Source organism: Stigmatopora argus, chromosome 21 (genome assembly GCF_051989625.1).
Source record: "Stigmatopora argus isolate UIUO_Sarg chromosome 21, RoL_Sarg_1.0, whole genome shotgun sequence".
NCBI lineage: Eukaryota > Metazoa > Chordata > Actinopteri > Syngnathiformes > Syngnathidae > Stigmatopora > Stigmatopora argus.
In genome coordinates, this window is record NC_135407.1 from 6,965,705 (window position 1) to 6,991,697 (window position 25,993).

The 25,993-nt window shown below is 40.3% G+C and overlaps 1 protein-coding gene across 1 annotated transcript in view; it reads left to right on the forward strand.

Moving 5' to 3' along the window:
- Nucleotides 1-25,993, forward strand: part of csmd2 (CUB and Sushi multiple domains 2) — a 108,568-nt gene that overhangs the window by 75,926 nt on the left and 6,649 nt on the right. Inside the window, exons 37-67 of the mRNA XM_077589836.1 lie at nt 179-303; nt 1,417-1,513; nt 1,738-1,842; nt 1,907-2,025; nt 2,323-2,392; nt 4,016-4,132; nt 4,708-4,917; nt 6,066-6,254; nt 6,460-6,637; nt 7,551-7,696; nt 7,798-7,878; nt 8,165-8,278; nt 12,680-12,868; nt 13,596-13,742; nt 15,573-15,761; nt 16,062-16,247; nt 16,326-16,520; nt 16,604-16,777; nt 16,852-17,025; nt 17,157-17,330; nt 18,797-18,985; nt 19,097-19,270; nt 20,237-20,419; nt 21,773-21,949; nt 22,587-22,766; nt 22,864-23,037; nt 23,177-23,350; nt 23,611-23,684; nt 24,111-24,222; nt 24,449-24,628; nt 25,888-25,953. Of these exons, the coding sequence (XP_077445962.1) occupies nt 179-303; nt 1,417-1,513; nt 1,738-1,842; nt 1,907-2,025; nt 2,323-2,392; nt 4,016-4,132; nt 4,708-4,917; nt 6,066-6,254; nt 6,460-6,637; nt 7,551-7,696; nt 7,798-7,878; nt 8,165-8,278; nt 12,680-12,868; nt 13,596-13,742; nt 15,573-15,761; nt 16,062-16,247; nt 16,326-16,520; nt 16,604-16,777; nt 16,852-17,025; nt 17,157-17,330; nt 18,797-18,985; nt 19,097-19,270; nt 20,237-20,419; nt 21,773-21,949; nt 22,587-22,766; nt 22,864-23,037; nt 23,177-23,350; nt 23,611-23,684; nt 24,111-24,222; nt 24,449-24,628; nt 25,888-25,953 (4,662 nt within the window). The remainder of the gene's footprint in view (nt 1-178; nt 304-1,416; nt 1,514-1,737; nt 1,843-1,906; nt 2,026-2,322; nt 2,393-4,015; nt 4,133-4,707; nt 4,918-6,065; nt 6,255-6,459; nt 6,638-7,550; nt 7,697-7,797; nt 7,879-8,164; nt 8,279-12,679; nt 12,869-13,595; nt 13,743-15,572; nt 15,762-16,061; nt 16,248-16,325; nt 16,521-16,603; nt 16,778-16,851; nt 17,026-17,156; nt 17,331-18,796; nt 18,986-19,096; nt 19,271-20,236; nt 20,420-21,772; nt 21,950-22,586; nt 22,767-22,863; nt 23,038-23,176; nt 23,351-23,610; nt 23,685-24,110; nt 24,223-24,448; nt 24,629-25,887; nt 25,954-25,993) is intronic.

Below are 25,993 nucleotides of genomic sequence, written 5' to 3' on the forward strand. Positions count from 1 at the left end.
ATCCAAACATGCACCCTAAAAAACAAACAAACACACTGTTTTTCCATCTTTCTTTATTCCGTCTTCAAAACATACAACAACCAAATATATGCAGGCACACATACCAAACAAACATTCTGTACAAATATACTTATGTGCTGTATATTTAAGATGGTTATAACACTGTTCTCCTCCACAGTTCCGTGTGGAGCTAATCTCACTCATCGCACCGGGACCATTTTATCACCTGGTTTTCCAGAGCCTTACTTAAACAGCCTCAACTGTGTCTGGAAGATTACTGTACCAGAGGGATCAGGAATCCAGGTTGGCATTATATTTATATTGGGAGCTGAGGATTTAAAACACTCTCTGGAAAGGAGAGAAAAAATCAAATAAATAATCTTAGCCTTCAGGAAGGCAAATGGAATGAGTCATGTCAGGCAAACACACAAAAGAATTTAATCTGCAAACACAATATTTTCAACATTTACATGTTGCTTGCTTTGTGTATTTACATCAGCCTGCGGTGGTCTGACCACTGCACAAACGTGCTAGTGTGTAATGAGCTGGCCAAGCAGAAACTACTAATTAGTACTATGCTAATTACACGTCTTTATGCAAAGCAGGTGGAACATTCATCAGGTTTAAACAGGCTGATTTTGCACATTGCAGTATCGGATTGGTGTGTACTGAGACCTGTAGTGAATTGTGTATTCATGTTCCCTCACTCATTTTGGGGGGAGTTTGACGTTTTGTCCTGGAGGAGCTGCAATTTGAGAATTTTCTTGGCATACATTTAAGATGCCGTGGCTAATTAAAGTGTGCTACCTCTGTTATTTGCTAACACGCCGGCAACTGAGGGTCAGAAATATGACACACCCTTCATCTCGCTAAACTACGCACACCCATTGTGCGCGGTTTTCAAACCCTTTCCATTCAATGGATTTCCTCACTTTGATTGCGCGCCAATTTCGAGGTTGTTCTTCTCTGTCTATGCTCTGTAATATAATCCTGTTTTGTATTCCATGGTCATTGTCCCACTTTTCATTGTCTCTGTCACATTGTTCATGTCTCGCCAAGCCACGCTGATTCGCAGATTGCAGTGACTTCAACATTTATATTGCGCGTGTTTGTCATTTTTCTAAAATGATTTGTGTCAAGTGTAGGAGCGCACGAAAAACTCACGGTAGTCTCCAATGCTGCTTTGTGGTTAACAATTGTCGCAGAAGTTAAACTTGTTGTTTTATATGGAGATGAAATTTGCTTTGATGTCAAATGCTGGTTGGTGGCCTCATCCAGTATGGATGACGTGAAAGAAACTCTACCACATAATATAGCAGCCCTTTATTGTTTGCATTTCAACTGCCTCACTGCAACTTGTTGTGATGGGTTTTTTTTTAATCGTCCATTAATGGTCATCTTCTTCTTCTTGCTCAGATCCAGGTCGTCAGCTTTGTCACAGAACAGAACTGGGATTCGTTGGAGGTGTTTGACGGAGGAGACAACACTGACACCTTGCTCGGAAGTTTCTCAGGTATCCAATTTTTCATGTTATTCTATCACGAGTGATTTTTTTTTCAACATCTAGTGGATGAGCTTTTCAACTCCAGTAAATAGACGTGTACAAATGTGGAGTAAAATGGAACAATGAGGGCAACAAATCAAATCCAAATGTTTTTTTTGTAAATACTCACATTGGCCTTGGCATTCTAAAAGTACAGATGGCATCCCTAAATTGTTGTTTTTTTTCCCTCCAAGGCACCACTGTTCCTGCTCTCCTCAACAGTACTTCCAACCAACTATATCTCCACTTTTTCTCTGATATCAGCGTGTCTGCGGCTGGATTTAGGCTGGAATACAAAAGTAAGTAAAAAGGAAAATGAAGCAACTCCTCCTTGACATTTTGCATCTTTTTTAATCCATTTAGCGGTGTCGCTAACCAGCTGCCCTGAGCCAGTCGTTCCTATGAATGCTTTCAAGATCGGGGAGCGTCTTCAGATGAATAATGTAGTGTCATTTCAGTGCGAACCCGGATACACACTACAGGTAAAAACCACAATGTGTGCTCTGATTGTTTGAAAACTGCTGGATCTTCCCAAAAAAACATACTGGAAAACATTTGGAATAACGAAAAATAGTCTTACCTTTACTCCCCTCTCCTTCCTTTTAATTGGCTTGCAATTGTTGATCGCTATTCATCGTTGTCACTTCAGATAAATTGAATGAATTAATTTACCACATAAGGTCATTTGGAGACAACAGGCAGCTGCTTCAAACAATTAGAGCAGCAGATCTGAGTGAGAGCAAATGAGTTCACAGTTTCCTTCTTTTTGTACCTCCAAGGGGAATTCGCACATCACCTGCATGCCCGGAACCGTCCGACGATGGAACTACCCTCCACCCCTTTGCATCGGTAAGAATAGTTATTTCTTTGTTGCTTGAACATCATTACCTGTCCTTCTGCCATCTGTCAAGTTCTCCTTAGGGATTTGTCACCCCCTTTGCTCTGCACATGATTATTTAAAGCACAACAATGTTAAGATCTCAGTTTGAAGACTTGATCTTCACACTCTGACACCTTCAGCTTTACTTTGTCACTTCATGTTCAAGGGGAACAAGATTTGTCTTGTGCCTCCCTCAGGAAAGTCAGAGTCAATAGGTTGACAGTGTTTTTTTTTTTTAATCCCAAAATCCAGATGACTGAATTAGGGCGCTTTACGTCGCTAAATAGTGTTTCCTTACAAATACAAGACAGCCATTTACAGTAGGTCAAAAGCAGTGTAGGTTTTTTCTCCATTCCACACACAGCACACAATTTTTGAATATTAATGTATGAATGGCAACAGGTGGACATATCTATTTATTCCACCTTCTGTCAGCCATTATATGAGCAGTTTTTATAGTGCAGACTGTCACTGGCATGCATAAAATGAAAGCATTTGTGCAATCTTTTATTTTCAGTCAAATTAAATGAAATTGGATGATTTCCCACAGCATCCCTGACGGAATTCTAATGTGCCTGTTTGGGAAATACTAATTAAATCAATGAACCAAAGGAGCATGCTCTTAGAAATCATACATACATCCCAAGCAATGATTGCTCTAAATCCGGACGATTCATATGTTTGCGCTTTTTTATAAAGAATATGAAAAAGCTCTTATTTATCCCCAAGAGGGACACAAAGGTATATCGCTGACATTTTCCCTTCTTTTGTCTCCAGTAACCTGCTTGTCTAATTTATTCCCCTATTCCTTCCCAGGATTTTTTCCCCTCCCATTGGCAAGACCACTCACTGTTTTCTGCTTTCGTCAGCTGATGCTCTTAACATCACTTTAGCATTCTTTCATCTTTTTATTTCAGGGCTTCTCCCTTTTCATCTTTCTTGATACCATCATCAGTTTTATTTCCAACTATTTTAAGTCCTTGTCCTGGATTTCAGTCAAGGAAATTGTATCCACCAGTGGTTTAAGATGAAAGGAACGCTGACAAAAAACAGCAAGCTACGCATTATATGGCACAGTGACATCTTAACATAGTCAACAAAAAGACAATTTGAATGAATTTAGCTCGTCTTCAATTCAACGCCAGGGGAGCAGTGTCGTATAAAGGAACAAAACATCAAATTGTAGACAGCGAGCATGTAATAGAGTCCTTTTTTAAACCCGGGATAAATAGCAAGTAAAGCTAGGGGTCTTTCTGGGATCCAATTTGCGACCAGGTCTCTTACCTTGGCGCCAAATGGTGCGTCAAGACAAAGACCTGAGTACATGTTAAACTTATAAACCCAGTTTGGCGATTTAAAATGCTATTATCTTGCTGATGCAATGTCTGAAACATACGGTCGTTAACAAATTAATAGTCTGAAACCATAAGTATGATAAGAATTTTTGGGGGGTCTCTGGATCTATTCAATTATTTTTTTTATTTTGTTCACCGTGCCATGGTTTTAGCAGAGTTCTCAATTACTGTCTTTCAATTTTGCATATTTCCATGTCAGTAAAAAAGAGAAAATAATATATCCTGCTCTTCCACTAGCCCGATGTGGAGGAATCCGAGAGGAAATGGAGGGCATGATACTCAGCCCCGGTTTCCCTGGCAACTACCCTAGCAACAGTGACTGCACATGGAGGATCTACCTGCCAGTTGGTTACGGTAAAATAATTAGCAGCTCCTAAATGTTTATCCCTTTGCGCCCTGAAACTAAATAGTTTCTTTTGATAGCTGTGGTTTACTTTTTTTGGAAGACTTTTACAACTTCATTTATGAATACACTTTTTGAATGAACCAAAACATAATACGATGAGAGTCATTCAACAGGCCATTACCGTAATATGCACATTGATTGTGGTAATTGTGCCGAGGCAATGATGATGAGCACAAGCAGTAATTGGTTATTTTGTGTTTGAATGTGGATGGCACAAGTCCAGTTTATGCACTTCAATTTTACAAGAATTCTCAAATCTATTTTCTCTGATTGTCTTTTGGGTAATCAATAAACGTGTAGGTGGGTTTGTTGTTTGCGCTGCTGAATTTTGCTCGCTTCCTCCTCCAGTGGAATTGAATGTTATTTTAAGTTAACCGATTGTATTTGGCTCCTGGAGGTCTAATGTCGCTACTGATTATTACTCGTTAGAAAACTTTTGCTGACCTGAACCAGTCAACATTGCACAAATCAATGGTATTTTGAGAAGGATATCATTGACAAATGTTTTGCTTTCTCTTGCCAGGAGCGCATATTCAGTTTCTCAATTTCTCCACTGAAGCTAACCATGATTTCCTGGAAATTCGCAATGGACCGCTGGACACGAGTGCTATCATTGGACAATTCAGTGGGCAAGATGTCCCTTCTTCGCTTCTCACCACCTCTCACGAAACTACCGTTTATTTCCATAGTGACCATTCGCAGAATAAACCAGGGTTCAGGTTTGAGTACCAAGGTAAGTCAAAGAACATTTACTTTTAGGAATTATTTTTGGATGATTTGACATGCAGTTCACATGAAAATTGATATTGTCACATATGCTAAGTCTAAAACTGGCTTGGCTTCTTTATCCAATGTTCATTTTCTTTTGCTGCTAAGCTCGGTGTAACCCATAATCATGTCATTATAGTTCATAGCAGAATAACTTTTAATTTATTGAGCTATTTGCCTGGAAAATGATAAAATCGGCATAAAAATGAAGTCAAAGTGATGAATAATGACTTGAAAGGCAGAATTATTCATCATCATCTCCTCTTTTCATCAAGGTAATTTAGTAACTATCGGTGTCACATGAGATGTGCATTACACGATTTTAATCACTGCATTTCAAAGTAATGATGAAATAAGATGAATATATATGTTGTGCCAAAAGAATTTGACGCCAAGCTACAGCCAGCGCAAATCTGTATTTCATGCATGATAGCACAAACATTGATTTTTTTTTTTCAGAAGTCACCAATGTGTATTTACATAATCCTATGTAAATGATTTTATAAATCAAACATTATATTTGCAAATAATCCCCTCTGCAACATCTGCATGAGTTATCTGCTACAATGGGGAATCTGTCATCCATAGAAATCAATTTATTCTGTCAAATTTACATCTTGGCCCTTTGAGGCTCAACACCAGTTCCACATTTGGTTCCAAAGGGGGCGAAAGGAGATGTTTACCTAGCCGACTTCCAAAGGCTCAAGCCAAACACAAATATGCCTTATTGATTATGACTTTGGCAAGGAGGAATAACTCCGCCCAAAAAAGGAAATCTGCAAATTGGACAGATGAATGCACTTGAAATCCTAAACAAGTCAAGTGTTGCTTTATGAGCAGATTGGTCTTATCAAACAATGATTTTTAGGGGATTTCCCAATTGTACTCATCTTTAAGCGTCCTGGATGAAAGATCTAAATAATAATAATAACGATTGAGTTTATGACCTGTAGCTTCCTAAGAGGTGAAACAGCTTTTGTGATTGTTTAAAAAAAACATGACACTGGAGTCAACGTAGTTTTAAACTTTCATGAATGGAAAATTTTAATAATCATGCTGAAAAAAATGTCTTGTCCCATCGTTCATTCATTGATCCACTCGCCTTGCCTACAGCTTATGAACTACAAGAGTGCCCAGATCCGGAGCCTTTCCGCTACGGCGTGGTGGTGGGTGCCGGCTACGGTGTGGGTCAGTCCTTATCCTTTGAGTGTTTGCCTGGCTACCAACTGGTGGGACATTCCATCCTTACATGCGAACATGGCACGACCCGCACTTGGGATAATCCTTTACCTCGCTGTGAAGGTAGGTTTAAAAGGGCATGTTGATCCAAAACATGGCTTAGTCGTCATTTATAATAAGGGCTGTACGGAGTGTTCATTTTTCTTTTTGCAAAAAATAAGGATATATTTGAATGTGTGCAGATTTTGTAACACCACATACATGTGTTGCGACTTAAATGGGATACTAAGAAATCTTGCCACTCTTTGTTTATTCTCTGATCTCACAGTTCCTTGTGGTGGAAATATAACATCAGACAACGGGACCATCTTCTCGCCTCGCTACCCAGAGGAATACATCAACTCAGCTGACTGTTCCTGGTTGGTCACCGTGGCCCCCGGTTTTGGAATCCAAATCAATTTCACACTCCTTCACGTTCACGGACCCCACGACTTTATCACCGTTTGGTAAGGCCTAACTCCCGTGATTCCTTTGAACGATTAAAAGACAAGAGTGGATGTTGTGCCACTTGATTTGTTTAGTCTGATGTCTAATTTAACCCGAGCCATTGAAAAGCAGGTTGCCTTTTTCATCATCTCTTTAGCATATGGCTTAGGTTATCAAATGCGCAACAAAACAAAGGACTCTTCACGCATGAGGCTTCCCAGTCGCGGTTTATCCAGTCTGCCCAAAGCACTCCCCAGAAAGCATGTGTTATGTTTTGATTGCTGGCCAATCTGGCAACATGATGACTGCACGGCAGTCCCAATGGATTCTTGTGTATTCTCCCACCACATGCTGATTTAACACCTCATATAGTTTTCTACCGCGCGGTCTTTATCCGAATGGAAGCTTTAAGTTGCTCGGTTGTCCATCGAAAATACGTTGATAATCCGATCACGTTGTTGTCTTTATAAACGGATGGCTCGTTTTCTGTAAGATCCCCTGGAACCAAGACGCGGACCATTGCGGCCCCCAGTTTCGGCGTGTGACCTCTGTGTATCTAGGCACTGAAGCACGGAGCCAAAGAAACGGGCCCCATAACGGTAACTTGGCCAAAGTGCAGTCAGATGGCAATCCCCAGCCAGCCGTTTTCAGAGCTGCTTGTAATCTCCCATGCCCACTCTGACAGCCAAAGACAGATGGTTTTTAAGCTGAATGGTTTCTGGTATAATTCCGGGAACTGGCTTAAATGGCCGTTCCGACGACAAGGGACGGCTCACATTGGAGCGATGCTTCCAAAGGCAATCCCATAGGATGCTAGTGTCCACAGTCCAAACCAGATCAGTCATTCCATCCTTCGCCACAGTGTTTAGCTCCCTTACATGGGTTGTAATGTTTCGCACTCTGATAAGTCTTTTTTTTATTTTTTGTCGTTAGGGATGGTCCACAAGAAACAGCTAGAAAACTTGGAATTTTCACTGACGGAGAACCGAACGACCCCCCCAAGAGCACTTCAAATCAGGTGCTGATCCGTTTTCGCAGTAACTCAGAAAAAGGTGGATTGTTTCGCATCGACTATCAAGGTAAGTCTTTTTTTAACGCATAGTACATCTTTTGTACCTTTTAGTTTTTTTTTTTTAATGTTTGATGCCTGTTGGTGTTTTTTCTTTCTTTTTGAAAAAAGCTTACAGACTTCAGTTCTGTTTGCCTCCAACCATCATTCCGAACGCAGATATTCTGATGGCAAGCAAAGAGTTTAAAATAGGTAAGATGTACAACATGCATGTGACTTAAAATACAATTTTCAGAATTAAAACCAGCCCTTCCTCGAGTTTATCCAAATAGCAGGAAACAAAATGGCCTGCTGTTTGAGCCCATGTGTTAAGTACCACTCTGTTTTCCAGTGTGCACATTATTTATGATAGTGCCAGATAATTGTAATGACCACCATCTGACTGACATTTAGCTTCATGGTCACCATTTGGAAGGTTGTGTCACTGTCATTATGACCTTGTACCTCTTGAAAAAAAATACACATTCTCTTTTTTCAGGGGACATTGTGCGCTACAGGTGTATTCCAGGTTACCAGCTAAGCGGTAACGACATCCTTACATGTCGCCTAGGGGCTCACTTAGAGTTTGAGGGGCCTCTGCCCTCATGTGATGGTGAGTCTATTTTTTTTCTCATTCAAAATGTATTTATTCAATATTTAAATCATTGGAATAGGACGTGTGGGTGGTTGACATTTTTAAGAATGCAACTACATTGAAAATTGTGGCTATATGGCAACATCATTCTATATGAACATAGTTCTAAATAATTAATTCAACCATCCAAACCACCATGGAAATAACCTCAATCATGTCATAGCCAGTGAATTAATATGCACTTGCTTGAGAGAAGAAGAAAAAAACAACAACTTTGATTTAAGCCAATTGGAGTTGAATAAAAATGTTATGAATGGTGTACGACCATAATTAGCATAATACAGGATAGTTGATCTTATATATATTTTTGGTGGATTCTAGCTGGGCTTTTTTTTTACTCCCATGGGCTTTGCTCATGCCTGCAGTCATAGTAGTGCAAAAGCAGGGATGATGCTTAGCTCCCGCGAGACTTGGAGTGGTTGCCATGTCGCTCTCCTCTCTCTGTCCTAAGATTCATCATCCCAAAGGAAATCATGCTTGCACGTTACCACAATGCACCGTTAGCCTGCTTAATGTTGTGCTCGACACTTTTCCTCAGGGCAAAAGCAAACTGCTGCACGGAGAGCTTCCACTTTCCATACTTAAAAATATTATGGACTCAGATTTTGGCTTGTTTTAAATTAATGTTACTACTTTGCTGCTTGGCTTATTTCATTTCTTTCATGGTGCATGTTCTACTAAGAGGGCATATGGGGAGTGCAATTAATTTGCAGCAATGACTAAGACATATTTTTTCAGCATGGGGTTAAAAAAATGGGGGTGTGGTGGTGTCAGGTAAAGAGCAATTGGACAAACTGTGGGAGAAACATATTCAGTCTTAACTCTCCAAAATTCAACTTGCATTTAATAAGAAAGGATCAAATTATGCATAATTACAAATCTTAAACAATGTCAAGTGATATTTTTTTGGAGCTGATACCAAAAAGACTGACACACATTCAACACCATCCAATAATTAAGTTTACCCTGACTTTAAAAATGGGCCAATGAGCGAATAGGTGTCTATAATAGAAACGAAGAGTGCACAAGCTTTTCAATGAACATGGCTTCAAATAATTAGCTTGACCGAGGGATGAGAAAGAATGCAAAAATTTTAGTGAGTAGAAAGCCGGTGATTAAAACAGGACAGTCGTTTAGAAGCAAGGAGAGGACAAGGAGAGACTGAGGTTGGAATGCAAAGCTCATTGAAATGCATGGGACACGCAGGCTGCAGCTGCACCTATCAAATCGTGGCTTCCAGCGCACACATCAAATTGCCCCCACGTACGCCCACCACAGTCCCCCTCTTCCGTCTGGGTCCTAACGTGGTGGACGATTTCACTGAGGAGGTCTGCTGGAATTTCCAGTTTTGTTCTGAACCTCCTCGGTATCATCATTTTTCTCTGCACTGCTTTGGAGTGCAGGCCCACACCACGCAATTCCTGCCAACTGACTTTCTGACTCTTCCTGCGTATCACACCTGTTAGGCGCTTGTGCTCTCAGCCCTCTCAAGACCTTTTTTCAATCACAGTATTTTGACATCTATCATTGCACTCGTGTCTCAGTTGATCTCCCTTCAAAATCTCGGCGTATTCAGCCTGGCTGCCAGACATGAGTGGCTTTTCCATTCCCCACTTTAGTGATATTTTAACAACCAGCTTTTCCATTATTCAATCTGGCCTAGGTTGGGGTAGGATAGCAGGCCATTGATGCCACAGGTACTTTGTAAGTAGAAGTAATATAGTTAGCTTCACATAAGGCGATGTTGAAAGTGCATTTTTCCTCATTGTTTGTCAAGTTTTCGATTAAAATTAGATCTCTCGCTGCTTGGTTTGCACGTGTTTGGGTCATATTAGAGCACATGTCAAAGTGGCGGCCTGGGGGCCAAATCTGGCCCGTCGCATCATTTTGTGTGGCCCGGGAAAGTAAATCATGAGTGTCGACTTTCTGTTTTAGGATCAAATTAAAATGAAGAGTATAGATGTGTATTACATTTCCTAATTTTCCCCCTTTTAAATCAATAATTGTAATTTTTTAATCAATTTTTTCTGTGTTTTTAGTTAAAAAATCATTTTGTAAAATCTAAAAATATTTAAAAAAAAAAAACTAAAATAAATGTTGTTTTAGATCTATTAAAAAATGAATATTCAGGGCTTTTAAACAAGTTCTTTTAATCCATTTATGTATTAAAAAATCAAAATATTATATCTAAAATGGTCCGGCCCACATGAAATTGAGTTGACGTTAACGCGGCCCGCGAACCAACCCGAGTCTGACACCCCTGTATTAGAGTAACATGTTACATTTCTTACCATTAGTGGTTTCAACTCTCCCCCCTAGCAACAGCCTCGTTATATATGTTAGCTTTTTTTTTACTAGCGTGATCTAAACTTGCATACTCTTTTTATTCCATAGATTAACCTTTTCAACGACTTTTCTCCAATCCGAGAAAAAGGATTACAGCTGCCCTCTATTCAGGGCCTCATTGTCATCTCTGAGTTGTGGCAGTTGTTAGGTCCTGATTCATGCTAATGCTCAGTGTATGTAGAGGCCCATCCCCTTCAATCATCTCCTTATCACCTTTCTCCTTATGATAATTAAATTCCAGAAAGAAGAGGCAACTACCGCAAAAAAAAAAGGTTCAATCATTTGGGATTTGCGGACATGGATTATTGTGATTGCGTGGCGGAGCTGTAAATAAACAAAGTGCAGCGCTTGCTGCCTTGCAAAACAAGGCAGACAGGGGAATCCTTTAATTTTAGCAATTGCCATGATCCCTATTCCATCCTCTGCCGATGTGTAAAGAGGAAGATGAATGATTTTTATGCAGACCGTGTCTTCCTTTGATATTGCTTGTCTCCTATTTCCATCCCTGCTGACTCCACTGCTTGGCTTTTCAAGATGTAGTTTGATTTTGAGACCTACCACATTGATCTTTCCTCATGTGCGGAAGCCTTTTTCTGATATGGCCCTTCATTATTGATTTGTTTTTTTAGTCCAAAACCACCAACATTTCATTTCAAAGTATGTCCGGTTTATATGCGGTGTATATAACCCTTATTCTTTATCAAACATATACAGAGAGTGCACGTCATTGAAGAAAATAATTTACATGATTACCTAAAATAGGTACAAATGAGGTCATCTGACATTATTCAAAATTAACAATAGATGGGCAAGGATTTACTCTTTTCTATGGCTACTTTTATGTCTTCCAACTTTATTAGTCATTAAAAGGTCATGTGTACAATGATGGCAGCCACAAATCTGATTCCAGAAGACATTAGTTCTTTGTATTTTTGTGTTGAAATAACATGCCGCATCAAAGCGGAGGTGAATTATGTCGGGAAATAGTCTGTCATTTTTTAAAGAATAAATATAATTATAGAAATGCTTTAGGTTAAAGGAAAAAAAAATCACGTGGGTATCCATGGATGTTACAGTTGAGAAATATACATTTAAAAAACATTTATACTAAAAAACAACATGCTTGATGATATAACAGATCCGATCCAACATTACGTCAATGCAATAATGCAGGGTGGCATTTAAATGCCAACAAAACAAAACTTGCTTAGATGATATAATTGTGGATTATATAAATCAGTAAATGTACTCTTACTTCACTCACTTCTTCCCCTTAGAGCTGTGGAGACTTACAAAGTCGCAAGAATGTGAAGGGACATGGTTTTCCATCATGTTTTATACATATCAGCGGGTGCATACAGCCGTACACACTTAATATTTATTCATTTGCATAATATATGTTTGAAATGTCTTCCCTGGCTAAGATTTTCAGCTATTGAATATTCAACGTAAGCCGCCGTTCAGCCTGGAAGTCATTGGCAATTCAGTGAACAACACACTTGACATTGTAGGATTTCCTCATGCAATAAATCCCACTCAGTTTTCACGCCACAATTGGTAAGAGACAACATTTATAATCATTTGTAAACACATTTTAACCAAGGCGCTTGGCCATTTTTTGCCCCATTGACTTCATAACATATTTGTGTATTTGGAAGTCCTTTGGAAACATGTGAAAAATCCCAGCGCGAAGGAGGTCTACAAGGACGAGGAGGCGAGCCAATGAGCAAACAGATGTGAAAACATGGCTTCCAAGCAGATAATAGCGGGCATTTGTAGCACACTTAGAGCAGGCAGATACAAGATATTGGCTCAGGGCCATCCGTTAATTAAAGAGAATAATATTTGGATTTGTGAACTCGACTGCGAGGCAGTTTAATTTTTGATGTCCTCAAACAATATTATGAATCGACCCAATTGACTGTTGCAGGCTCTCTGCAGTCAAACTTTTAACAGAGAAACTAAATATATTGGCTTTCTGCTATGATCTATTCTCTTTTCTCACCTTCACAGTGACATGTCCCATGAACGAGCTCCTGACGGCGTCCACGGGCGTCATCATGAGCCAATCGCCGGGCAGCGGCTTCCCTCATTTTGAATCGTGCTCCTGGATTGTCAAAGTGGAGCCCGGGTACAATATCACCTTTACCATCGAACAATTCCAGACCAGCCGGCAGTTTGATGAGCTAGAAATCTTTGATGGTGAGATGCGGCATTTTCTCTTTCAATGAACTCACTCACGTCCTGGTGTTTATCAAAAGCAATACGCACCGTGCGTAATTATAATGTATAATTAACCAAAGAGCCTCATATGGTCTTTCTGCAGCCTCTGATGTGCGCGTTTGGACATAATTTTTGGGGTTAATCAGTAAGCCTGGCAGGCTCCTAGCAGTAAATTCTGGTAGTATAGTATAGAAGAGTTCTTGCCTATTATTATTTTTTTTTTTTTTAAGATAAATGGAGTCAACATTCACTAACTTTGGGGTTTGCCAAACCAAATATTGAACATGACTCTAATTTTTTTGCCCCCTCAACTAGCTGCACAGTACTTTTTGATTTTAATATGAGTGCATCTAAATGCAGACTCACGCAGGAATGAACAATAACTAGGAAAAAAAATAAAACACGTCATTTTAAGTAAACAAAACAGCTGAGTTGGTTGAAAAGGCAATTTTAGAATATGGTAGAATCTTGAAAGATGACATCAAATATAAACAAGTGTCAAAAATGGCACACGGCTTACCGCATCAGCAGAATATTTTAAACGTTAATCCTCCAAAGTATCAAAGTTCAGTTCTAACATCCATAGTGAATAATCAATAGGCAGCAGTGAATGCAAACTACCATACATTTGAAAATGAATAAAAAAAATGGATCTTTCCTTACAATTTTGTACCCGTTTATCTTCTAAACGTGCCTCTTGTTTCAGGTCAATCAAGACAGAGTCCTCTTCTTGTCACTCTTAGTGGTAACTATTCCAGCCCGCTTAGCATCACCAGCTCCAGCAACAAAGTCTACCTTCATTGGTCCTTTGACCACACCACCAGCCACAAAGGTTTCCGCATACGATACTCAGGTAAGAAATCGCTTGAAGTGACGGTGAATCATTTTTAATAAAGCAAACGCTGTAGTGCATTGCAGAAAAGTGTTATTTTAGTTTCTTACTCCAATTTAGAATTGATCATAACAATCCCAACGGCATCTCTGCAGCTAAAAATATGAAATATCTCATTGACAACGTAACGCACGTGAACATCATCATCCTCATCAGCGTATCCCAAAGAGTCAGTTAAATCTGATAAATTACTGCTTCCAATTGTTTTTCACTTCCTCTAATAGATGTTTGCTTTAGCATACAATGCTCTAAATGCAATTGAATTATAATGATCCACTCTCCCAGTTCATAATGGAGATGATATGGTGCCAGATCTACTCATCATTTGTCCCAGTGCTGGGCCAGTTCTCTCATATTTTTTTTTACCCATTGCTTCTTTCTTTTTGTTCTCAACCGTGATTGTGTTTGCCACCGCCGGTTCCATGACAGATGGAGCGCTTGATTGCCAAGAACCTGCAATTTGCAATGGTCAACACGATAGTCCTGCGGTAGGGAGGGAGGAACAGCTGGCATAAGCAGATTTGGCATTCACGCCGTGTGTTCTTTAGCAATGCATCAATTATTGCATTTGCAACAGGCAAAAAAAAATCTCCTCCAGCACTTTACTAGCGCCCCGGCCTCCGTTCTCCACACGCCACCTTTCCTCGCCGATATTGCACCCCCGACTGCCTCCCCTCTTATCTCCTCGGCGCTTCATATTTCTCCCTGCGCGCCACCCGTCTCCCTATTACCTATTCGTATCTTCTCACCTGTCCGTGTCAATCGGAATCCTTTGAGCTGCCGGGCTGATTGCAATGAGACAAGACACGTTCTCAGAGGCAAAACGCGGCAGAGGAGAAGGAAGGATAACAGAAAGGCAGGCAAATGAGATTGACACTGATTGAAGGGAAGAATTTAAATAAGCTCCCGAGACATCACTCAGGTTGACTGACAGGACGGGGCTGTCCAATGTAACACGCAGTTAGGCTGTCTGTGTCTTTAATATCAGTCCCGGTAACCATGGCATTTGTCTGATTTGTGGGCCTATAGTACCGTATTTTCCCGATTAAAAGTCACATGTTGGGCCTGTGACTACTACTAAAGTCGACTTTTTTTGTTTTGTTTAATTTATCTGACCGCTGACAGCCTGTTTTTTTTAAGTGTATATTTTCCTGAAAAATTGTTATGTTAACATATGCCTTTTTAGCCTATGTTACTCATTAACATATGCCTATTTAGCCTGTGTTACTCAAACGTATGTTCGTTCTTGGTTTCTGATATCAAAAAAAGCCCTCCCAATACTGCGACCTATAGCTATATTTTTCTCCTCTTCATTGTGTACTTAAAGTCTGAAAAAATAAGGTAGCCAGTGATAACCCCCAATGGAAAAAGCTTTTCTCAAATGAGCTATTTCCCGACTCTCATTCTTTCAGACCAGTTGTTAAAATCATTTAGAATAATATGTTTCTATTACAGCCCACAATAAAGCCAAAGAAAAGCAGATAGTGTACTTGAAATATTGTGTATCCATCATTTTTATGATCCTCTCCCGCAAGTATTGATAAACTCCGAATTGATTCTCTCCTTCCTAGCTGTACATCTTCCCCAATTTCATATCAGCCTCCCGCATGTATCCTCTTTATCTACAATGCAAAGGTCTCTCTGTAATAATGTACACATTATAAACCTTGACACCCACAGCAACCATTGTTTTACATCGTTTTTGCCATTATACCGTTTGCTTATCCGCATACAAACCCACTGCATATTGTTCTCACTTGCATTGTTAAAATCTCTTTAAATCCTTTTTAGCGGCCTACTGCAGCCCACCCAACAACCCAGTAAACGGCACAATACACAGTTTGACCGGCACCAAGTTGGGAAGCAGTCTACGGTTCAGCTGCCACCAAGGCTTCCGTCTTATTGGCCAAAGCAGCGCCACGTGCACCCGCACTGCCCAGGGCATCTTTCAGTGGAATGCTCCAGTGCCACTCTGCCAAGGTAGAAACCAACTAGCTGATAAAGGAGATTTAGAAATGACACGCAAAGATGAAAAATGTATGATCACCTGAAGGCCACCTTTTCAGCATTTTTTGAAAAATATTTTTTTTCCTTATTAAAAATCATGCAAGAGCGATGCATCTTTCAAACCATCGCCAAATGCTCATATCACTTTTACTTCCCAAAGTGAAAATGATTTATTTTCATATCTAGTCCAGAAAAATTCAATTTTTACTACAAAAGTAGCATCAGAGTGTTATTTAACTCTCCCCCCTTTCACTAACTTTCTTTTCTTGCCAGTGACATCCTGTGGAATGCCAGTACTCCCAGTTAACGGTAGCTTTGTGGGCCAGGATTTCTCTCTTGGAGCCAAAGCTACATATCAGTGCAACTCGGGATTCCGCCTTCCAGGGCCCGTCACTACGTCAATGGTCTGTCAGGAATCTGGAAGGTGGAGTCCACTGGATACCCCACCCAGATGTGTCCGTAAGTACCATCAACTGATTCCCGGAGTAATACATTTTCACTTTTTTTATTGATTTCCTATTTTTCCTAATCATCTAGCGGTTACCTGCCCGGATATCGGCCACTCTGCCGTTGTGCATGGACGATGGAGATTAATCTACGGAACGCAGAACCAATACGATGCGATCATGATCTTGATATGTGACCCGGGTTATCACTACAGAGGCCAAAGGGTCATTCAGTGTCAAGCCAATAGCACTTGGAACTACCCGGATCCGCGGCCCGTTTGTGACAGTAAGTGTCAAACGACTGCCATTGGTCTAGTCCATATTTCTATTTCGTTTGGGAAGCGGAATAAACAAACCATTTTCTTCCAGTTATCTCTTGCGGGGACCTTGGAACTCCCCCAAATGGGAACAAGATCGGAACCCTGATGGTGTACGGAGCTACCGCCATTTTCTCCTGCAATACAGGCTACACTTTAGTGGGTTCCCGCGTTCGAGAGTGCATGTCGAACGGACTTTGGAGTGGAACTCAAGTCCAGTGTTTGGGTGAGTCTAAGGTTCCCCCGAAACTTCTTGGAGAACTGTTTGTCTTCATGCTGTGCCAATTAATTTTCCCATAGCTGGCCACTGTGGAAGCCCTGATCTTATTGTGAATGGACAAATTAATGGGGAGAACTACAATTATAGAGGTAGTGTCGTGTACCAGTGTAATCCAGGATTTCGACTCATCGGGGTTTCTGTGCGGATCTGTGAACAAGATCATCGCTGGTCAGGACAAACGCCAGTCTGTGTCCGTAAGTATTACAATTGATCTGGTTCATAGGGAAAATTATTTAACTGGTCGTAATATACTAAAAGTAATGACGTCGGACACATGAAATACACATTGAATGATATAGCTAACATCTCTTTTTTTTTTTCTCAGCTATCACATGCGGCCATCCGGGCAACCCCATCTTTGGAACGACACAGGGAACGCAGTTTAATTTAAATGATGGTGTCCGTTTTGTCTGCAATACTGGATATGTTCTTCAGGGAGCCGTTAAGGCAACCTGCCAGGCCAATGGGCAGTGGAGTAATCCTCTCCCTCGCTGTAAAAGTGAGTAATGGGTCTAAAACATTAGTACAAAAAATGTGTGCGCATGACTGCACCTAGCGCATTTCAAGAATAATATTAAGTAATACTGATAAGCAGCAGTTGAGGCAAAGCTGGAATGCATTGAGATGAGTAGTGAAAAAAAGCATATGAAGTGACAATATCACAAAAAAAAAAATGAATTAAGAGAGCAAAGACAATATGAAAAATAGACATGGGCAAATGTTTGCATGCATAATTCACAAAATGATTCGACTCAATACAACTAAAAGGCTCACCTGAGAGAACACTGTCATCCCACAATAGGTGTGCTTGTATCAAGGGCAGTTTCATTTTGAAAACTTGACTTTATCTAACCACTAACTGAAAGGCCCTTTTTAAATTCCAAAGCCCAAAATATGTCAGTATAAATGAAGGACAAACTTTTGTGAAAGACATTTATTTTTCCTGCATAACAAAGGTGTTTTTATTTTATTTTCGACATTTAGAATAGGTTCAATGTGTTTGGATTGCTTCTTAATTGTGTGGTGAAAAGGTTCTTCTTCTTTTTTAAACGGTTTAAATCACGCGGAGAGGAAGATAAAATAAATTAATTAATTTTTAAAAACACAATTAGACTCTGCAAGATCCACACACAGCAGGCAACCAAGAATTTAAAGAAGGAATTTAAAAAGAAAGCAAAAATAAAATAAATGTTGGCATGTGTCTAAGCCAAGATAATGGTAGAAAGTTTAGTTATTTAAAACGTTTATTTGAGGCACGTTGGTTTTGTTTTTGTAATAGTTTCAACATTAGTTGTTGATATGTATGGTTATTTGTTGGTATTTTAAATAATGCACATCAGGTCAGTTGTCTATGAGGGGCAGGGCGGGCAAGGGTTATTGCGCTGCATGGAAATAAGGAAGCATATTAGCATTCAATGGATTCAATTCAGAATTTGGCAAATAAATAGGTCGTTGTGGGGCGTAATGGCCCCTCTGGAGGTTGTAGGACAGTATTTAGAAAGCCATTTAGATGTCTGGCATCGTTATGTGTTTAATTTGATTTGCATTTTAAACTAAACGGCCAATTGTAGTCACTGATACTGTTGAAACAAAAAAAACAAAATCATGTTTCTATGAGATTCTCAAGATTCATTTAATCTGCACAGGTCTTAATTTTGCAATATATTCAACAAGATCATCTAGGCCCCATCTAGAATAAAGTATCATAGTTACCTTTACTAACGAGATGTTTTCCATCCACCAACATCTTGCACTGCAGGGACTTCTGACCCTAATTGAGCAAATGCCCATACCCCAAATAAGTGTACTTTGATGGGTTTGATTGAATTGATGCTGCAATAGTGAAAGCAGAAAATGAAACTAGCGATAGTAAGGGTAACGTCATACTTTGTCAAGAAGGAGCAAGAGTTCAAGCTATACCATCACAACCAACCATTTCCCCTCATGGGGTTCTTCTCTCACTAGCTGTGAACTGCACAGATCCAGGTCATGTAGAGAACAGTATTCGGCAAATCTTACCCAGCGGACCACATCGCTACAGCTTCCAGACCACCGTGTCGTACCGATGCAACCCGGGCTACTACCTACTAGGAACAAGCTCAATTGGTTGTCAAGGGGACGGCACCTGGGAGCGCTCCCTTCCCAAGTGCCTTTGTGAGTACCCTCAGGGATTCATGTGACTCAACCTGTCGAATTTTCAAAAAATTACATCATTCAAACCATTCCACTTTTCCACATGATGTGGTCCTTTCTCTATTCGGACAGTGGTGTTGTGCGATCGCCCCAGCATACCACCTTACGCCCAGATCTCCGGCGACCGTCGAACCGTGGGCTCGGTCATCCGCTACAGCTGCATCGGCCAGCGCACCATCATTGGCAATACGACGCGAATGTGCCAGCTGGACGCGCAGTGGAGCAGCTCACCGCCACACTGCTCTGGTAACAACTTCTCCCCGTATGGCCATCTTTGGACCCATAAGTGTCTAAACCTAAAATTGGAAATTGATTAAAAAAAAGAGAATTCATTTCAATGGTAGGCCTATACATAAGGAATGTGGGTGGAACAGATGCTACCGAGTTATTTGTAAAGTAGGTGGACCGAAGAAGCAGCTCTCTTTCTGCTTCATTGGCCCCAAGGGTAAAAATAGTCTCAGCCATAAAGAGGCTTTATTCCACTTATATTAGACAGAGGAGCAAGGATGTTTAGATCCGGGCTTGTTTATGAAGCTCAATAACGATGGAAACCTACTTCCCTTTATGTCGTTTACGCTCGTGCTTGGGAGAATGTGGGTGTTCTACACGTCAACAAATATGTCGTCAAAAAGTGCACGGACAAAGTAAAGTGGAATTCAACTACAATACGCTAACCACCACTCGGAGTGGTGTAGCTTGCAAGATTTTGCTTCCCGTTGTTTTTATGTCACAAATTGACAATAATCCTAAAAAGACCCTCGGTTGTTCGTCTTGCGTAAGCAGCCAATGAATGGAAGAGTAATATTAAAGATTTGTAAAATGTTTGCAGCACAATTCCACTAACATAAACCCGAGCGTTGTGAATGGAGGACGTGGCAGCAATAAGAGCTGTTACTAAATCGATAGACGTTTTATAGGTAGAATATATCAGCGGGACACGAGGTCGTTTCCTGCATGTTGGACAAATAACTGTAATGAAATATAATTAATTTTGGAGGCATGGCTAATGGGAGAAAAGAAATACACCTTTGGTCGGATGGATCATTTCAAAGGAAGGCTGGTGGCTCGGATCCAGCTTCTACATTAATGTTACTCTCTAATAGGAAAATATTCATCATAGTAAAAATTCTGCCAAGGATCACGAGGTCAAAGCTGAAAGCTTTTTCTTTGCGTTTTGAGATGTTTTTATTATCTCCTTTTTTTGCTTCCCAGGCGAATCTGCGGGTCTGTGCGGGGATCCAGGTGTTCCCGTGCATGGAATTCGATTTGGGGATGGATTCACAGTTGGCACTGCGGTACGCTTCAGCTGTGAGCCGGGTTACACGCTGAAAGGTTCTTCAGATCGAACATGTCTGTCTAATGGGACTTGGCTGGGAACCCAACCTGAGTGCCATGGTATGGACGACCTTCAATTAAAAGCATGTTGTTCTCAAGTACTGAAGATTAACACATTTTCAGTTGGATTTAGACAAAAAAAAAATCAGCGATTAGATTGATTTCATCGAGCAGGTCTAGCAAAAAGTACATTTTAGAATCGGAAGTCAAGGTGCCTGAAATGTCTAGGTCAACCTAACGCTTAACCTAAACTGTAAATTAGAATTTAGAAGAAAAAAAATGGCTGCCAGGTGGAGATCGATAACCAGGATGAATTTCTGCATGTACTGCAAATATATTCTAGACACATCTGAACTGAGACCCAGGGCTAAACCCAAAAAGGCGACAGAGGGATTACACCGCTCAACTGGCCTAGAAATGCCTCGAGATTTGAAAAGCATAGCTTAAGGACACGGACGAGGAAGAAGAGTAAAAAAATAAAATGTGGCTGCTGGAATTGCAGATATTGACAAGTGGCGTAAAATTAAAGGCATGTGTCAGGTGAAGTAGACATTAATGAGCACAATATCTGACAGAGACGCTTGGGAGTTGATGTGAGGTTATTGAAGTTGAAAATTATATTCGCTGATAGCCGTATGCAACATAAATATGCAAATTAAAAGTAATATTTCCTCTTGGCAACGAATAACATCACACATATGTCATTATTTTAAAAAAAAACGTTGAACCGGAGTTTGAAAAGAAGAAAACTGGGTTTGCCTGTTAGGATATTAAAGCAATTCAATCATTTCTCAGCTAAATCAAAGATACTTATTTGGTGTGCACTCATCATAACATTTTAAAATTAAACGAGGGAGAATGTGGCGATCATTTATTAATTACTCTTTTAGATTTTGCCAGACTGAATGTCTGCCTAAACTTCAAATTTCCTTCACATTATACTCTACTTGACTAGTCTATTTTTTTTATTTTTTATAACTTCTTTTACTTTTCCCGGCTTCAACTCACTCCCTGGCGCCTTTAAACAACAAACACATCTCTCCTTATACCCACCACATCTTCGCTTTGCCCCCCCTTTGGCTCCTCGCTGTGCATATATGAGGCCCCGTCACCCACCTGCTCTTATCTGGCATAAGCTTCAAAGGCCGGACCCCATCTGGTCATTATGGAGGACCTCGCATACCCTCAGGGCAGGGAACAAGTCAGGCAAGCTGGTGACTGTAATGCAAAGAAGCTTTTCTCTTTTGCGATAGTCAAAGTTCAAAACGCTCATGCCATTGGCTGATAACACAATGGGAGAGAATTTTACTTAATAGCTAGTGGAGAAATTTGGAGACTGAGTAATAGTGAAATTGTTTTGTCATGTTTTATTTCAACTGACATATTTTCTTTCTTTTTGTTCCCTCATCTTAGTCATATCCTGTGGCAACCCGGGAACCCCTTTAAACGCCCAAATCCTGATCCACGACGGCCTAACATTTTCCAGGTCCATAACCTACGCTTGCAGGGATGGCTACTATTCTACTGGCTTGCTCACAAGACACTGTACGATAAACGGTACCTGGACTGGCAACATGCCCGAGTGCTCTGGTAATTCTATTTAAATATTTTTTTTATTTTTCATACAGGCAATACATTAGTTGATTGACTAGCTGGACAAATACATGACTTATTACAGCTCGGGTTGATTGAATATGACTAAATAAATGTGATTTTTAGAATTTGGGTATGATGTCTCCTTTTCTAAATGGAAGGGTAAATTGGTATGTAGTAATGATGAATTACCATGACATCAGCTAATACAAAGTAATGGAAGTAGCTGACCATATGAATGATGAGAGGTGGATAGATAAAGTCACTTTTTACAAAAGCAAAACTAACTATCAGTCAATTGATAATTATCCGACAGTGTTAGTCAAAGCTATCATTCTAAAGGCTGATGGTTTAGTTTGTTTTTGGTGTGTTTAATAAGATTGATTAGATGACAATGGTGTGAGCAAATTGCACCAAACACTTTAACTATTGTGACGCTTTCAGCCTTTATCTGCTTTGCTTTGCTAATCTCATTTCAGCGCTGACAAGTGAACCTTTTCCAGAAATAACTTTTTTTTTTTTAATGTTGAAATCCATGGATCTTTTTCCATTGACAGTTATCTGAAGAATCTAAAGCAGGCAACAAATCAGCTTTAATTATTTATTTTGAAATTCCACTCTCCTCCTTTTGCAGTAATCAACTGCGGCGACCCCGGCATGCCAGCCAACGGCGTGCGGTTGGGGAATGATTTTGTCTACAACCGTACCGTTAGTTTCCAGTGTTCTCCTGGTTTCAGCATGGATGCTGATCGCGCATCCACCCTCCTCTGCACCAAGGCTCGCACCTGGAATGGCACCAAGCCTCATTGCAAAGGTATTGGTTCTAAAAGTATGAACCATATGGAAATGAATGATCAAGAAAGCATATTACTTCTACTCACGATTCTCTCCAACGTTTCTCCCAACTGCAGCAATCGTATGCGGTTCCCCACCAACTATTCCTAACGGACAGGTTGTCGGTACAGATTTTAACTGGGGCTCCAGCATCAGCTACGCCTGTAACCAAGGTTACCAACTGTCATTGCCCACCGTGTTGACGTGCCAGGGCAATGGCAACTGGAGCGGAGAAAAACCTCAGTGCTTCCGTACGTTGCGCAATGCTTCAGAAGCATTGCATGCATTTATTTGAACTAAAAAAAAACTGTATGCTTAAAGTGTCTTATATGACTTAGGGGAAATGCATTCATTAAAAAAATGAATGTTATGCTGCTTTTATTTTTGTAGCTGTATTCTGCGGGGATCCCGGCTTGCCAGCTCAAGGGAGGAGAGAAGATCGAGGCTTTACTTACCTTTCCTCGGTGTCATTTTCCTGCTACCCCCCTCTAATCTTGGTGGGCTCCACCAGGAGGTATTGCCAATATGATGGAACTTGGAGTGGAACCCAGCCCTCTTGCATAGGTGTGTAACATTTTTGGTTGATGTGGTTATTTCTACCTCTAAAGAGCAGATATGGTCTCTAAATCAATGTTAAAATGTCAAGTGTTATTGGTTACAGTAACCGTGTAGCAAAATGGACAGTCACCAGTGTAATCGTGTGAACAATATCACACAGAAGACATGATTTTATACAATTGTATATATTTATTTATGATGAGGAAAGCTTTGATTGATGTGCGTGACTACTGGTTTAATGCAGCCCGTCCTTGTGTTTACATCAGATCCCACTCACACCACTTGCACTGATCCAGGAATTCCTCTTTTTGGGAATCAGAACAACAGTCAAGGCTACCAGGTATCAGTTACATTTAAATCACAGAAAAACTAGTCTCCATAAAAAATAAAATAAATGACATGTTTTATCCATTGCAAATGACATTCATTTCAAATCAAGCTTTCTCCAAGGCAGCACTGATTATTATATTGTCATTTAAAAAATAATCACTAACATTTGTGATGACACTGGTCCGAAACAGTGTTTATTTCATTCCTATTTAAAAGCTCCATCGTAGTACTACAGACCTGATTTGAATTTTAAAAATACTCACTTTATCTGAACTCCAGAAGAGGGTGAAATTGACTGTTGCTTTATAGCCTGCTGTGACACAATAATAGCATTTGTGGTAAGCTTTAAAAAAAGGAAACAAAAATGTACTTTATACAACATCGATCTTCCGAGTATGTACAATATTTTCACACCGGCTTGCGTCTCTATATCCAGATCAGCGGCGCCGTCTTCTTCAGCTGCAGAAAAGGCTATCTCCTGCTAGGGTCAATTTCTCGTACTTGTCTGCCCAACCTGACCTGGAGTGGTTTTCAGCCAGAGTGCATAGGTAGGCTCATCTCAAAAAAATAAATACAATAAAATATCCAGTTAATAGGAGTAAGAATTCATTTTTGAGGACAGTTAACCATAACATTTTACCCTGTCCATTTTCTATCAGCTCTGCAATTCCTCTTATTCTTTTCACATGTTCCTATAGAATCCCACTTTCTTATTCATTGCCACCCTAACCGCCTTATCGCTATCGTTCCTCCATCCTCATTTTATGTTTACAGCTCACCACTGCAGCCAGCCGGAGCTGCCAGCCCAATCAGACGTGCGAGCCATTGAGCTGCCATCCCTTGGCTACACCCTGATCTATACATGCCAGGCTGGATTTTACTTGGCTGCAGGATCAGAGCACAGGACCTGCAAGTCTGACGGGAGCTGGACTGGGAAACCTCCTCTCTGTGCAGGTGGAACATTTCTCATGTTTTTTTTCATCAGGAAGACTTCTCATTTCTACTTAAAAACGCACAGGTTTCATCACCGCTTTGACATTAACTTTGCTTGGAACCAAAACGCACCACGGGATTCTGTGCAGACACCATGTAATATTTCTAATACATACTTTGTAGCGAATCTCGATGTAGGGCAGATTCAAGGGTGAAACAGCAGATTCTCTAAATGATTATAAATCGCTCTGTTTGCAGCTGCTTAGAGTCAGACACATGCCAGGGTAGGAAGTTCCATCTATCACATGATTACCCTCACACACACTCCACACACATAGAAAGCAGGATTTGCAACACTAGTAACAAGACGATCTCACTTGATGAGCACAATACTTGCCATTGATCTGCTTAGCAGGTATACAGTAGCTTTTATATTCCGTGTGGCAGTCAGAAAACTAAGTCTATCATCTATTTTGTTTTGTTTTCTAAGTACATTAGTTTGAATACATTTGAAAACATTCCAAGACTGAATTCTGTCTTGTACTAAATCGTTGATTTTTGTTTCACTTTGCCGGATTCTTTGGATGTGGGTAAAATGGTCCCCCTCATTTTTCAATCATTATACCCAGAAACTGCATAATCACTGTATTCCCTAAAATTCATACAAAAGCTTGTGTTGTTGTTGAATACATTCGCAAGAGAAAGATAACAGCACAACAAAGCATGTATAAGCCTAAGAAAATGCAATAATTCTGGCATAAAACGTGAATGTGGGAGAGCAATTTCTTTTTAACACAACCTTTGGGCAGAACGATGGATTGGCAGTTCAAATAACAGTAACTGACAAATACAAAAATGGATAAAAGACTTTGCACTTTTTTCTCTGAGGTCTTATTATTATTTTTTTATTAACTACCCTTGACTACCTGTCTTTGCACGTGTAGACCTTCTCTGTTTGACAATCTGGAGGCGCATGTTTACTTCTTTGGCCCTTTGAGAGCGGCGAGACCTTATTGAAGTGTCTCCCGGAGCGGCAAAACTGTGTGTTTAACTGATCCGTAGTTCATCTGGGACTGGACTTTGACGCTTTAGTCAGTCCAGTCGTGAGTTCTAGGCGCCCACGGAATGCACCGCCGGCCGGGATACATTAATGGTTTCTTTTTGGAGCCTTTGTGTTCAAAGTCAAGCTTATCCAAGGCACACACACACACACATACTTTCTCTGCCCTATTTACACCAATGACTTCTTCACTTGATATTATGTTTTTTATGCTCCCTAGCTGATAACCGGCCGAGTGGTAAAAGCCCTGTAGGAACAGTGCAGGAACCTCCTTCCAAATTACCAGGTAATAACGGTTCTTCCTTTTTTTATTCCCTTCATAACCT